Source organism: Lontra canadensis, unplaced genomic scaffold, assembly GCF_010015895.1.
Source record: "Lontra canadensis isolate GAN:19392208 unplaced genomic scaffold, GSC_riverotter_1.0 scaffold87, whole genome shotgun sequence".
NCBI lineage: Eukaryota > Metazoa > Chordata > Mammalia > Carnivora > Mustelidae > Lontra > Lontra canadensis.
Window position 1 is genome coordinate 1,296,378 of NW_022631081.1, and position 14,949 is coordinate 1,311,326.

The 14,949-nt window shown below is 50.0% G+C and overlaps 1 protein-coding gene across 2 annotated transcripts in view; it reads right to left on the minus strand.

The window, feature by feature from the left end:
- Positions 1 to 836: 836 nt before the first annotated feature.
- TPST2 (tyrosylprotein sulfotransferase 2) overlaps positions 837 to 14,949 on the minus strand; it is a 47,949-nt gene continuing 33,836 nt past the window's right edge. The window contains exons 3-7 of one of the 2 annotated variants that reach the window (XM_032883281.1): positions 12,154 to 13,059; positions 9,210 to 9,426; positions 5,967 to 6,017; positions 3,083 to 3,131; positions 837 to 1,345 (exon numbers count right to left, since the gene is read on the minus strand). In XM_032883281.1, the coding sequence (XP_032739172.1) occupies positions 3,090 to 3,131; positions 5,967 to 6,017; positions 9,210 to 9,426; positions 12,154 to 12,995 (1,152 nt within the window). In that variant the 5' untranslated portion in view covers positions 12,996 to 13,059 and the 3' untranslated portion in view covers positions 837 to 1,345; positions 3,083 to 3,089. The remainder of the gene's footprint in view (positions 1,346 to 3,082; positions 3,132 to 5,966; positions 6,018 to 9,209; positions 9,427 to 12,153; positions 13,060 to 14,949) is intronic. The other variant, XM_032883280.1, reaches the window with a different exon arrangement.

Below are 14,949 nucleotides of genomic sequence, written 5' to 3' on the forward strand. Positions count from 1 at the left end.
GGCCTGACTCCAAAATCTATGCTCCAAACCACTGGGAAACCGAAAAGCCTGGCTTTTTTGCCTTTGCCTTCTCAAAGCCTCGAAGCAAGGGACTGTGGATAAAACACTTTAACCCTTAAAGACATAAAACTGCTCTGGGCCCTGCTGGTCCCTCAGCATTTGCAGACCACACAGCAAACTTAGCAGGCTGGTACATGTGCCAAAGCAAACAATGACCCTCTAGCAGTTCTTGGGAGAGGATCTCCAAGCCCTTGGGATATCCTGTCTAAAAAGTTTGCATACCGGGGACCCTGGGCCACACCAGGCCTGATGGTCCATTCTAACAATGTGATTTATAGTGGGGCCTGGGATCAGGCCAGATCACTTGACCTCTGCAGGGGCCGGAGACGGAGTAATTGAGATCAGTCATAGAGGTGCCCCGTGCCTACAACTGATGTCCAAGAAAATCGCCACACAGCAAGGCTCAGGCGAGCTTTGCTGGTGGCAATGCTTGTTGCCTGTCGTGGCCGGTAGAATTAAGAGTGCCTGTAAGCCTCCACTGGGTGAGGATCCCTGAAGTTCATACCTAATATCCCTGTACCTGCCCTGTGCACCTTTTTCTTTTGCAGATTTCAATCTGCATCTTTTCACGGTAACGAACTTGACTGTGAATCCAGTAGTTTGTCTGGGAGTTCCTCTAGCAAGCAGCCGATCCCAAGGGCAGCCTCAGGGGACCTGACACAGGAACTCAGGGTGCCCTGCTGAGCACCCGAGATGGGAACCTTGTTCGTCTGGTCATCAATCCACCCAACTAAAATCCAATATGGAGAAAAAAAAAATCCGTTCATTCCGTAAAGTCAGGCATAGACAAATGAGTCTCTGTTCACTTTATTCAAATAATTTTTTTTTCTCTGAATCTGAGTAGAACTGAGGAAGAGTCAAAGAAAACCTCATATATTAAATTCTTAAATAGATTCTTTGAATTGAAAAGTGAGGGTCAAATAGGAGAGGCACAGGTGTGGGCCTTGTCCCCGCAAACAAAGCCACCAAGGCGGTCCTGCAAATTAAGAAAAATGGCAAATCCATTTCTTTAAAAAAAAGTTCTTGAGGGGAAAGATTAAAAAATACCTAGGTTTCAAAAGCCAGACTACCGCCCAACCCTCGGCTCTCCACCCCGGGGGGCTTCCAAAGCTAGAGAGTCTCCAGGGAAGTTTTCAGTGAGGCAGTTTTTGCAAACATACGCAAATACATTCCTCAGTAGCGGTCCTGTTTGGGCGATTAATAGCAAGCAATATGCTTGGATTAGAGGTCCGATTTCCACTCGAATGCCAAGTGTCTTCTCCTCTCAGCAACAATCTGCAGAGATCTGAACAGGGAGACAACTGTGTTAGGCCCAGAGTCAGACAGACCTTTCCTATTACGTGTGACTAGGAACTATGGCCTTTGTGCATCTTCACAGAATGGGGTTTTCGGGGCACCCCAGATGGCCAGAGAGAATTTAAATTGAAAAGCATTCTTGGGGTTCTCATCCACATCCCAACCTGTATCCATCCCAACCTGTATCCTCCTGACCTCAAACAGAGACTCTTTCTACTTATGAAGGGAAAGTGGCGATGATTACGTCAGAAACACCAGTAGGTTTTGGAGGGAAGGACGGGCATTTGTTTCAGGCCAATTGATTACCAGGGACAAGCTGAAGTGCCCTGTGTATGGTATCTCATTTAAACAGTACAGTGGGAAACGTATCGGGCTTTTGTCAGCAGGCAGGTTCAAAATTCTGCTGAAGAATCTGCAGAATGAGAATGAGGGGAAGATGTCAGGGAGACTCATGGAGACAGGAGGCTTTCCAGAGGAGGCTTCTTGCCTCAGGGATGGGGCAGAACCCTGGGATCTCAGCACCACCCAAGACGGGATCCTTGATGAAGCGAGGGCCTGAGGCTGGTGCAAAGTGGATTTAAAAAAAAAAAAAAAAAAAGGGGAAGGAAGGAAGGAAGGAAGGAAGGGAGGGGGGGGGGGAGGGAGGAAGGGAGAGGGGGAGGATGGAGGAGGGAGGGAGGAAGGAAGGAAACTAGAAAATATGCCAATTATTTAAAAATGAGATTGGGAGACTAAAAATAGAGCCCAGGCTGGAAGCTTCTTCATAGTCTAGAGTAAAAGGGAGAACACCCATGCGAGTTGCTCGTAACCTCTCTGTGGGGTCACCGGTCACAGAGGAAGTTCACTTCCTGGGGCCTTAACTCCAGCGCCCACATGCAGAGTGCAGGCGCAAGGCCTCCTGGATTCCCAGGCGCCCACCTGGGCCAGCTCACTTCCTCTCTCGGCTGCCTGTGCAGCCCCACCCCCACCAATTCCCCTTCTCTGGTGTCACAAACGGAGGCTGGGAGAAGGTCAATTTGAAGTGGGTTCCTAAATCTTTGACTTCCCAAGGTCAGAACGTGTCCTCCTACCACTGCACAAGTTAATGGGTGGGTAGACGTGCCTTCAAATTGTTCCTCAAAAGCCAACTCTGAAAGAAGATGTCCAGGGAAGGAGGAAATGCTGCCATGTGCTGGCTGTGTGGTCTTGGGCAAGATGGGCCCCCCTCTGGGTTCTAGCTTCCTTCTGTGTCAGCAGCCATCCCAGGGATCCTCAGGGCTAAAGGTGTAACCCAGGAGCAGCACTTGGTCCAAAGCCCTGGGGGTTATTCTTAGACCAGACCTGCCTGGAGCTTTTCTTAGGACATTAATTGCTTTGAGCCAACTCAATTCTGTTTATAGAAGCAGGATAAACAGACAACATTCTGTGCCAAACTGTTCTAGAATTCCCCCTCCCCATCACATGGGTCCCTGGTGCCCCCTCCCCAAAGTACAAACATTTTTCTGCTTGGTTCTGCAATGATCCCTGTCCCCACCTGATCCAGAGCTAGGAGACTAAGCTGTGATTCTATAAATAGCTCTCCAGCTTGTTGCCATGGAAACCCCCCTTGGGGCTGGGTCAGCCCACCTTGGTGGACACTCCTCCCCAGGGAGACTCTGGAAGGGCAAGCTTTTCAGCAGAGTCCCTCCTGGGCTTAGAAGGCATTGGGAAGGAGGTGGGGGGAGAGAAGGGAAGTCTTCAGGCCTACCTGGAAATCATGAGCTTCCTAAGTGGGAGGAGGTGGTGTTCTGGTTCACCTGGAGGAAGACAACACACAGAGGAAGAGGTCACAGCCAGGTTGTGGGGCCAGGATCTCACTGCCCAGAGGCTGAGCCTCAACATCACAGGGGCAGGCACGTACTTGCTCATTGGGTATTTACCGCACACCTACTCCCGGCCAGGTGCTGGGGGTGCTGTGAACATGACCGACCTGGTCCTACTCTGCAGCTTCTATGCCAGCGGGCAGAGCCTTTACAAACACATACGCAGATGATGTCCCCTCCACCTCCAGGCAACATAATGGGCTGATATGAGTGACTTCAGGGTCCAGGAAAGGCCACTATTAGGGGATGACATTTAAGCTGTAGCATAATGAAAAACAAAACATATACTCTTTGTCCCGTGGTTCCTGGCACACAGCTCCTACAACCCTAGAAACTCTGGAGCAATAACAAGCAGCTCTTGTATGTTAATGAGATGATAGGTGTCTGGCTTCAGGATGGGTGCTGGTGGCTTAGAAAGACCAAGGCATGACTCTGGGGAGGGGAGAGGAGCTAGAAAGCAGGTTAATACCAATGATTTAATCAACCGTACCTACTTCATGAATGCTCCATAGAAACTCCTAAATGATGGCTTCAGAAAACTTCCAGACTGGTGAGCACATGGGAAGTTCAGGAGGGTGGTATGCCCGAAGAGGGCCTGGGAGCGCCACACCCCTTATACCCTGTACCTTGCCCTGTATACCTCTTCACGGCTGCTCCAGGGTCATACCCTTTATAATAAACCACTGATTTAGCAAGTAGTGTTTTCCTGAGTCCTGTGAGTTGTTCTAGCAAATTCTCAACTGTGGGAGGGAGTCATGGGAACCCCCAAATGTTAGTTGGCTGGGTAGAAATGTGGGTAACCTGGGATCCCCACAGTGGCTGGCATCCGAGGTGCGGGCAAATCTTCTGGAACCGAGCCCTTAACCTGTGGGGTCTGACATGACCTCTGGGGGTCACTGCGCAAACAAACCCAGTTGGTGTCCGGAGAATTAGAACTCAGTTGCTGGGGTCAGGAAACACCCCATAAGCCTAGATCTAAAAGATGAAAAGGAGGAGAAGCACACAAAGGTCTGGCCAGAAAAACATTCCCAGCAAAGGGAACAGCAAAGATCTGGAATGGGGCGCGGAGGAAGGAGGGTGTGTTTGGTGCTGCGAATGAGGATTCTGTTTCGGCATTCGCTGCAATTCTAACATGTGAGCTGCTCTGTCTGGCTTGCTTACTATTCTTCCATCTCTTGGGTTTCAGGATGATTATTCCAGATGGCTACAGAGGGGCCCGTGGAATGCACGTGCCGTCATGCACGGAACTGTTGCCTTAAGACTGTTTTCCAATTTTCTGCACTACCCTGAAGGAAGCCAGGTGCCCCGCGGAGGACAGAGAGGGAGATGAAGTGGAAAGCCGGGGCCTGATGCAGCTGGCAGGGCAGCTCTCTGGAGCGTGGCAGTGTTCGAGGTGACAGTGCGTATGCCTGCCATTTCTCCACATTCATTTGTCCCCAACAGAGGGAGAAACAGTCCCAGGCCAGCCAGAGATCTGGAATACTCCACATACCGCCAGACAACGTAAACCGCTCCGACTCCTCTTTATGACAATTTAGCCTTCCGGGTTAAGAGTCTTAAAAAGACTTAAAATGCCCTTCCACCCACCAATGCCGGTCCATAATGATGTCTTCTAGTGGAACGGTTCGGCAAAGCCCTCCCACCCCATCCCATAGAAGAGAGGCAAAAATCAAGACGAAGTACACGTGCCATCATTCAGGATGCTGCAGAAACTGGACACGATCTTAGGGCAACAGTAGCTCGTAATGCGTTCTACAGAACACTATGTCACCATCCCAAATGTCAACCGCGAAACCTGAAAGATGGGAAAACGTGAGGAACACAAACCCAAGCAGCTCATTTGATAGAACTGCAAGGAATGTCAAGTGCCTATTCAGGTGGGCAAAAAAGGATACTCTGCAAAAATGAAAAGGCGTTTCGGGTGGCGACTACTTCTCCCCACCCCCACTTCTGTGTGTGGTTCCTGTACATCCATCTTTTTGGTTAAAGCAGGCAATAAATTAGTGCTGACTAATCCTGGCAACATTTTTTTTCACAGCGGCAAGAGGATAGATATGTTGGGTCTCAGACTCCCAAAAGGGGAGCATGAAGCCATCCCCAAAGAACTAAGATGGGTCCAAAAAGCCAAGGACCCCGGATAATGAGCACATGAATTTGATTATTAAACTGGAGGCACCCTTTCTCTCCCAATTTAAAAAAGAAAAACAACACACACAAACTAAGACACCTCATTTAAAGGGGGGCTATCATGTCAGTGAAGGGAGCAGTCCTTCTTGACATGATCCCCAGACGGCATGCCACGGGCATAACCAGGATGTGTGGGAGGCACAGCCAGGGAGGTGGGTGCGGGGTTGCAGGGGTATTTCTATGTCTACACTCGTGGGGATACCCACATCACGTGACCCTTATGGTTCTCGATTTTTGGTTGACTGATGAAAATTCCGGGCTGGGTCGTGTTTGCGGACTGCCACTTTATATAAAACTGAATTTCAGGCTAGAGACAGCTTGACAGAAAGCCCCCACCAGTCGCTCCAACTGTTCTCAAGCCAGGAGACAAGGTGATGGAAGGGCCACGAGCAGAAGGGCTGCTATTTGGCTCCAGCCGGATCAGACAGTTGGGAGGGCCTGTGGCCCGACCTACCCTCCCCCCAATCCAACTTTCCAAGAAGAAAATGATCAGCCAGATTAGAAAGCAAAGTGTCCAAGCTAGTGCAAGCTACTGCGACAGTCCAATGAACAGATTTCAGAATTCCCCTTGGGGTTTCTAACCTGAAAATATCCTTTCAGATTGGCTGGTGTTTTATAGTCCCCTTTCAAGACCTAGGAAAGAAAAACGAAATATTTCTTATCATGGAAATGATTAAAGAAAAAAATTAAATTCACCCTGTCACCTCCACCTTCTCATCCACCCACTCACCCATCCCACCTATACATTCATCCTTCCTCCCATCCCACTACCTACCCACCCACCCATCCATCCACCCTCCTGTCCATACACCTATCCACCTACCCATCTACCTATCCATCCACTCTCCCATCCATCCACCCATCTACCCATTCATCACCTATTCACCCATCCATCCAACCAACATTTACTGACCTCCTCTTATTCCAGGCATTATTCTAAGCTCTGGAGGTACAATATTAAGCAAACAATTAAAATTCCTTTTCTCCTAGAACCTCCATTCTAGAGACGAAGCCAGAGGACCCACAAGTAATAAGCACAAACAAAACTATATCAAACCATGGGAAGTACCAGGAAAAAATAAAGGGATGTGTTCAGGAGTGACCAAGGGGCTTATTTTGAGCAGATGGTCCCAAAGGACCTCTCAGAACAAGTGACCTTTGAGCCGAGCCCTCAGTGACAAAGAAAACCAGACAAGCCGAGCTCTGAAGAAAAAGCATGCCAGGAAGAGGTCACAGCTAGGGCAAAGAAAATCCCAGGCTTTTCCACCATCTCTCCATATATAAGCACCACACAGACCAGCACTGTCCAATAGAATGTAATGTGAACCAACTATGTCATTTTAAATTGTCTAGTACTCACATTTAAAAAAAAAAAAAGGACCCCCAAAAGTGAATCAAGTGAAATAATTCCAGTTCTATCTTGTATCTAACCTGAGATATCTAAAATATTCATACTTCAACGTATAATTAATGTAAAAATGATTTACGAGAAACTTGACATACTGTTTCGCTACCAGGAGCTCAAAATCCAATGTGTAGTTTACACTTAACAACGCCTCTCAATGTGGACCAGATATCACCCGTCACATCCTGTGGCCACAGGAGGTTAGTGGCTGGTAGCTGCAATGGGCAGCGTAGGTGCAGACAAGTTCATTAGTACCGGGGTCCTCCCAGTGCCTGTGTGTCCCGCATGGCCAGATCTGTTACAGGATCACCCGGTGTCTACAGCGAAGCACGTACGCACGCATGCGCAGAAACACGCACGTGGATACACATGTGCAGAAACACGCATGCAGGAACATACGCACGCATGCGCAGAAACTCACATGCATGCACAGAAATACACACGCACATGCATGTGCTGTTTTCAATGCAGGAACTTATTTTTGCAGTAATAGCAAAACTACCATAAAAACTAAACAAGTGTCGGGCAGCCACCTGGGAAGAAACCAGGGACATCTTCCCTTTGAAACAAATTAAAAACAGACTCAGAGAGTAGATCTTGCTCATCAAAATGTTTAAATTTCTATACAATACACAAAGTCAGGCCTTACCATGGGAGCTTCTGACCCGCATCCTGGGACAAGCCAGGGGCTTCCCATCTTTTTATTTATTTACTTTTTTTTTTAATGTTTTGTTTTTTTTTTTTGAGAGAGAGAGTGTGCGAGAGTGAGAAGGGGAGGGGGGAAAGCAGAGAGAGAACGTTTAAGGGGACTTTCTGCTGAGCAGAGAGCCCAACATGGGGCTCGATCTTACAACCCTGAGATCATGACCTGGGCCAAAATCAAGAGTCAGTGGCTAAACCCACTGAAGCACTCAGGCACCCTGGGCTTCTCTGCCTTTTAAAGAGACTGCAGAGCAATTGCTGCTGGGCCCCTAACTAAGAACACAGGGTACGGAGAGTCCGTTGTCACTGCGGTCCTCATCCTGGCCCAGCCACTGCAAGTGCGAAGAGCCTGGGGGAGTTCAAGATCACGCCCCGCTGCTGTTTCTTCTTTTTAACCCAGTTAAATGATTTTTTTTTATCATATAAAGATATATGCAATAAATACAAAAATATTATATGAAATACATCATGTGTACAGAAAAGTGTATGAAACACATTTAAGTAAGGCCTAAAGAATACTCTTAAAAAATAAACATAACAAATAATAAAGATTTAAAACAATTGAATAATAAAAAATTGACCACATCCAGGTTGTGAATATTCACACTGTCAACACGGCCTGCACAACTACACTGGATCTCTGAGTATTTCCACAAACCGATGTTTGCAAAATCTACAGACGTCAAGGGGGAGAGAAGTGCCCAGACCCACTTCAATCACAAGGGCAGAGCCACCAAAGCTCAGAGTTAAGAGAGCCCGCCTGTGTGGGAGAGGCGTTAAAGCCTTGTTAGCACCAATTGGAGTCTTTCTCCTTGAGTCACTGAAGAATCAAAGGGGAAGTGACAGCAGTTATGACTTTGTTCCTTGGCTTGTCAACACAAGCCTGGGTGGCTCAGTCAGTTACGCATCTGCCTTCAGCTCAGGTCAGGATCTCTGTGTCTTGGGACCAATCCCTGTTTCAGGCCCCCTCTTAGTGCTGTCTCTCTCTTTTTCTTGCTCTCTTTCTCTCAAATAAATAAATAAAATCTTTAAAAAAGAAGAAAGAAAGAAAGAACTGTTTACTTTCTAAAATCAGCAATGTGTTTGGAAATGCTGAGTGTAGTCAGAATTAAGACTCTGGATCTTAATGGTGTGAGGGCTAGCAGGGCCTCAGGCCTGGGCCCCATGCTCAAATACTTTCACTAACTCAGTGCCTCTAAGGAAGTCACAACACCACACCCAAAGGAGACTCGAAGCTGCGTGACGGCAACATGTAAATAAGACCATGAACTTGCTAACTGTTCCTTTATGCAGGATTAGCTGACTTTTAATGCTTTAAAAACATCTCATCTCAGTCGTTTTCCTTGACCACCTCAACTAAGGAGAGCTTAAAAAGTACTTGAAACTGCCCTGAGCTCACATTTGTCTGAGAAATCAACATTAAAATTTATGGGGGCAATAAAAGGACCAATAGTTAATTCATACTCTGTCTCAACCAAGACCTGATGAGCTTTACAGACACACAGCTAGGGACATAGTGGAAAAAGGGTGAAAAACAACAGAGAAATCAGATGAAATCAGTACACAAATGAACCCACTGTTAGATGCTCTAGTGTGAGAGAGACCAGCTACCAACTGGTTTTGAGCTTCCTTATGGCCCAAGCAAAAATGGAAATACAATACAGTTCCCCATGTCCCACCCCCTCCGCAGGCTGAGAGTGCAGTGCGCACGCACTCACCCGGTGTGTGTTGTTGACAACGATGGGGTCAGGGTTGCCGTAGTTGGGCGGGTTTGCATAGGGGTCATAGCCAAGCCGAGCCAGCATGGGGGCGATCTGGGCCATGTCCCTCATCACGTCCCCAGGGATGTGGCCGGTCCACTTGGAGAGGGCTTCCAGGTTCACAGGCTTGATAACCTGGTCTGTGGATCGTTCAATCCTGGGGAGAAAGAACAGGCTGGGCGGGGCACAGGGAGACCCTGATGGCACCTGGGGCAGCCGGACAGGCTGGGGGTACTGGGCCCCGGGGCAGCTGTGCCCCCATCGATGTGAGGCTATGGGCAAGTCACTTGGCCTCCTCATACCTCCTCTGTACATTGGAGATAAAAGCACGCAGCAAGAAGCCGGAAGACAGTATCAGGCGATGTGCACTTAAAATTCTGCTTCCTGGACTTCATGACTTTTTAAAAATAACATTTTATTTTTGTGGCTAAGAAGGATATTTTATTCTTGAGAAAGAATTATAAAACACAAATGGTAAGGCTAAGAGTGGCCATGACTCCCAGCATCAGCTCCCTACAGGGACCTCGTCTTACCATCTGGGTGGCCCACCCTCTCAATCCATTTTCTGTGCTTTATACAGGAGAGTGGCTAAGGGCAGACTCCGGGGCCAGACTGCCTGGGTTCAAATGCCAGCTGGACCGACACTGGCTGTGTAGTCTTGGAAAGCTACTTTACCTCTCTGAACCTCCTCTGTTAGTCCTCGCTTACAAATGGGAATAATGACAGAACCCACCTCACCGGGCTGTTCTGGGGAGTAAATGAGTTCCTCTCAGAGGAGTATATGGCATATTGTGAGGTCTTAGGAGGTGTTAGCTTTCTCTCTCTCACACACACACAAGGAAATCCTATAGTTTGGTTTACAGGTTTTAAAGCAGAAATCATATGCTGTGCTTTTTGGTTTATGACTCTCACCAATGCCTTATTCTTTTCTCCAGCTGTGTAGTGTCCCTGTACAGCTTATTTTCCCCATGCCCCTAAAGATGGCTACTTTGGTTCCTTTCACCCTCAGCTGCAACAGTGGAACCACCAACCTGTTGAATGTGCTTCTCCACTCTCCCCTAGGATGGGCTCAACCGGCCATCTGAATCATGAGGATCCTACCGACTACAGGTCAAGGGCCTTGTACGTTGGAGGGAGGGGAACTCCCAGGATCCAGGGTCTATTTCTAGATGCTTCCTTCCCACCTAAGAGATAACTTGGGAAGAACGGGGAAAAAGAGGCCAGGACCAGGAGGGAAGAGAGCAGGGAGGATGAAAGGTGGGGATGGGTGGGAAGAGTAATAGGTTTGCAGTCTGCAGACTGGGATGAAAATCTCAACTCGGTTCACTGTGTCAAAGACCTCAGATATACGCATGGCCTTTCCAGGCCCCCAGATCTCCAGGACTGTGTGAGGCAGAAATAACACAGACACAGGCATCCCAGAACACAAACGGGAGCAATACTTGATAGGAGTAAAGCAAGCTGGAAAGAACCCATGTGTCCACAAACAGGAGATGTTGACTAAAACACTGTGCTCCGCCAAGTGGAATATTACACCGCTGTCCAAAATGATGTCACTGTGGCAGGTGGGGGTTCACGGGCAAGTGGTCCCAAACACAAAGTGAAAAAAGGTTATAGGGAGACATGTTGGGGTTCACTAGGACTCTAGTGTTCTCAACAGCCCCTGACAAAGGACCAGCACAAACCACATCAACGTGTGCATGGTGGGACTGTAGACTGTTTTTCCTTTCCCAGGGAAATCATCCCTATTTCCTACAACAAAGATATCCTCCTTCAGTCCTCTCATTCTTTTTTGTCATGATAATTTACAAAATCCCAGCTCTAGCATCTCGGGGATTCCTGGGCCTGATCGTGATGGAGACAGAAAGACGGCGCACTCTGATCCTGCATTGCCCACACGCTCTGGGTCTCAGGAGAAGGACAGCTCGAAGGCGGAGAGCAAGAGACAGAAGGAGGGAAAGAGGAGAGGTCCCGGATGCAGACAGCTTGAGAGCACAGGCTCTGGAATCCCCAACAGACCTCGGTTCAAATCCTGGCACCACACTTTGCCAGCCATGTGGCCTTAGGTAACTTCTCTCTGAGACTCAGTTTCTTCACCTGTAAAATGGGGATAGGAGTTCTTATGTCCTCAGGCTGCTGTGGCGGTTAAAGAAAATATGCGTTGGGGGCTTAACTGAATGCTTACCACACCTTGGCACTCCCTCCATAACAAGGATGAGAACGATGTGTGTGCCAATAAAAGCCATGTCAGTGCTAACGTGATAACAACAACAATAACAATGATAGGAATAATAGCACCTAACATGTATTAACCTATTTGATGCTCACAGGTAGCTAGAAGTTTGATAGACTATACTATATACATACCATATATATATATATATATATATATATATGTGTGTGTGTGTGTGTATATATATATATATATTATATATACACGTATATATACATGTTACAGATAAGAAAATGGGGCACAACAGAGAGGCTGAAATACTTGCTCAAGGTCACAGGCAGGGAACCCAGACAATTCTGGTTCTGGATTAGTGTTTTTAAGTTAACCTTTGCCCATGACGGCTCACTACAAAGCACATTCAAAGCCTGCTGATTCTCAGAAAAGGGAAGAGTAGATGGTCCCACTTTTGTGGATTTTTAGCTGAGGCTCAGAGAGGCACAGTGGCTTGGTCAGGGCCACATAACTACGAGGAGGGAGGTACAATTCAAGGCTCTGCTCTTAACCACTCCCTTCCCAGACCTCTTCCATGCCCAGAGAGGAGGCTGAGGCTCAGAGAGGCACAGTGACTTGCCCAAGGCCACACAGCTCAGAGAGACAGCGCTACTCTTCCCACCTGCTGCCTCTGACTTGGGGCCAGGGGGCTGGGTAGAAGGCAAGGGCTCCACTCACTTGGACAGGGACACGCCCCCGGGCTTGCCAATGAGGTCCTCGTGGTGCAGGACAGCGTCGCTCCAGGCGATGCCCAGGAAGTCCAGGATGATCTTGAGGGAGCGCCTGGGGTGCAACACCAGCTGCTCGTAGTACACGGGCAGGCACTTGTCCTTGCCCACCTCCATGCACTGGGCGTACATCACCTCAATGGCCTTGTTCCACTTGGTGAGGCAGTCACGGTAGCTGCTGAGGTCAAAGCCGGCGATGGTGACCTTGCGGGTAATCATGGAGTGCACCGACGCCCGGCCGTCCCGCACCATCAGCAGGAACTTGGAGTTGGGGAACAGGCGAGACAGGTACACAGAGGACTTGAGTGTGAAGGGGTCCTTGTTGCACAGCACGCGCGCCGGCTCACCGTGTTTGGCAATCACCTCCAGGATGAAGGCCTGCATGGCAGCGTCTAGCACCTCGTCCGTCACGCCTGCCTCGTCTAGCCGCAGCTTCTCGCGGCCGGACTTGGACCAGGCCTGGCGCATGGCGAGCACACGCGGGATGATACGCGTCTCCTCGCCGCAGCGCACCTCGGGGTGGGCGTCCAGCATGGCGCGCATCAGCGTCGTACCGCTGCGGGGCACGCCCCCCACGAAGATGAGCGGCATGGCCTTGCCGTAGCGGTACTCCACGTGGTCCGCGCCCACCATCACCAGGTCCTCCTGCTCTGGCCGCATGGCGCGCCGGGGGCCTCGTGGACCACCCAGCACCGCGCGGCACTCCAGCACCTGCTGCCCCACCTGGACCGCCAGCACCAGAGCCAGGGCGCAGCCAGCCGCCAGCAGCGCCCTCCGTACCGACAGGCGCATGCTGGGCCTGGGGTGGCAGGCCTGCTTCAGCGACCGGTCAGCGGGGGGCCGGCAGGGCTCGCATCTGCGGGGAGAGAGAGAGGGACACCTGTGAGCGGCCGGCCCTAACCAACCTATCTCGATGGCAGTCTTCACCGGACAGGTGGAGGGGAGTAAGTACTCTCAGATCGACTCTCAGAATGTTTGCATAGTTAACAGTGCTCTGGGACGTCCCAATCCAGCCACATATCCACTTGGCAAGGGCACGGTTTTTGCGTGTTCTGTTCCTGGCTGTCTCTCCAGAGTCTGGCACCTTGCAAGGGCTCAGGATGGATTTGGGGGATGTGCCTTGGTTGAAGGAGCAGGGCGAAGCCAGAAGAGCTAGGACATGAGGACCCTAGAAAGAGGAGGAAAGGGGCTCCTGGGAGGCTCAGTCAGTTAGGCATCTGCCTTTGGCTCAGGTCATGATCCCAGGGTCCTGCGATCCAGTACCGCATCGGGCTCCTTGCTCAGCGGGGAGCCTGCTTCTCCCTCTCCCTCTCCCTCTTGCTCCCACTGCTTGTGTTCTCTCTGTCAAATAAATAAATAAAATCAAGAAAAGAACGAAAGAAGGAAGAAAGGAAGGATGAAAGGAGGAAGGAGGGAGGGAGGAAGGAAGGAAAGAAAGGGAAAGGAAAGAAGAAAAGGAAGGAAAGAAAGAAAAGAAAGAAAGGGAAAGAAGAAAAGAAAGAGGAGGAAAGGGGTGCCTAACTGGGGAGCACTTGAGCTGGGGTCCAAGATGCTAGCCCAGGCCGGCCTGCTCCAAGGGACCACAGTGCTATCCAGGAGATGACTTGGGATATCCTGTCCTGTTCTGGGCCTCTTCTGGAATCACTACCCATTCACTCAGAGTAAAACAGTAAATGGGTAATTCATTCGATAAATGGGTACTAAGTATAAAAAGGTGCCAGGCACCGCGCTCAGTGCTGGGGACAGGAAAGTAGGTAAGACAGCAGGCTGTCTGAACTCCAGCAGCTCACCTCCGAGTGGGGCGAGCAGCAGGACACAAGCTAGAGCCACAGGGTAAAAACCGGGCTTATACGGTGAGAGGGATCAAGTAGGGCAAGGAGAAGGGAGGGCCTCCCGGGGGAGGTGGCATTCAAGCTGAGTCCTGGGTGAGAAGGAGTGGGCCATGTGAAGATGCATGGGAGGAGTGCTCCGGCAAAGGGAACAGAGAATACAAAGAGCCCCAGATGGAAGAGGGTGTGGGGTGTTCAAGAACCTCAGGAGGCAGATGGGATGGAGAGGGAAAAACTGGGGGGGGGGGGGCACAGAAGCCACACAGGTTCTCAGGGGACAGGGGAAGGAGCTGCACTTAACTCTCAGGGAAGCCCCTGGGGAGAGGGCCTGCAGGGGTGAGAATGGAGGGAGGGAGGTCAGGGATGGGGCTCCTGCTGGTATCCTGGTCCTGGGGAGACTCAGGGATGCTGGGACTGTGAGAGTGACATGGGTACAGGGGCAGGGGACGAGTGAGGAATTGAATTCTGAACCTGAGCCTTCACTCCTCACACACACACCCGCCGCCCAGGGACGATGATCAGACTTCAGGGGCAATTTTTTAAGTGGGGGCTTGTTTCGGGAAGCAGGGTCCACCTGGCTCAGTCACCCCTTCTCCAGTCCCCTCAAATGACAGGACTGCCCTCCACCCTAGTTTATGCTCAAGGCCCCTCCTTTGCCTTTCCCACATCTTTCCAGAATTGAAGTGACGTCTTGAGGTCTACGGGCATTTGAGAAGGCAGGCAGGCCTGGGTTCAAATCCCAGCTCTTCCCCTTCCTGAGGGGACACCACACTTGACCTCTCTGAGCCTCATCTGTAAAATGGGTCTAAGAGTATCAACCTCAAAGGTTGGCATGGCCATTACATGACTCCCTTAAGAACCGAGGAATGCACCTGGCACGTAGGGAGCATCTGAAAGGATATTATCACTGGTCTCTG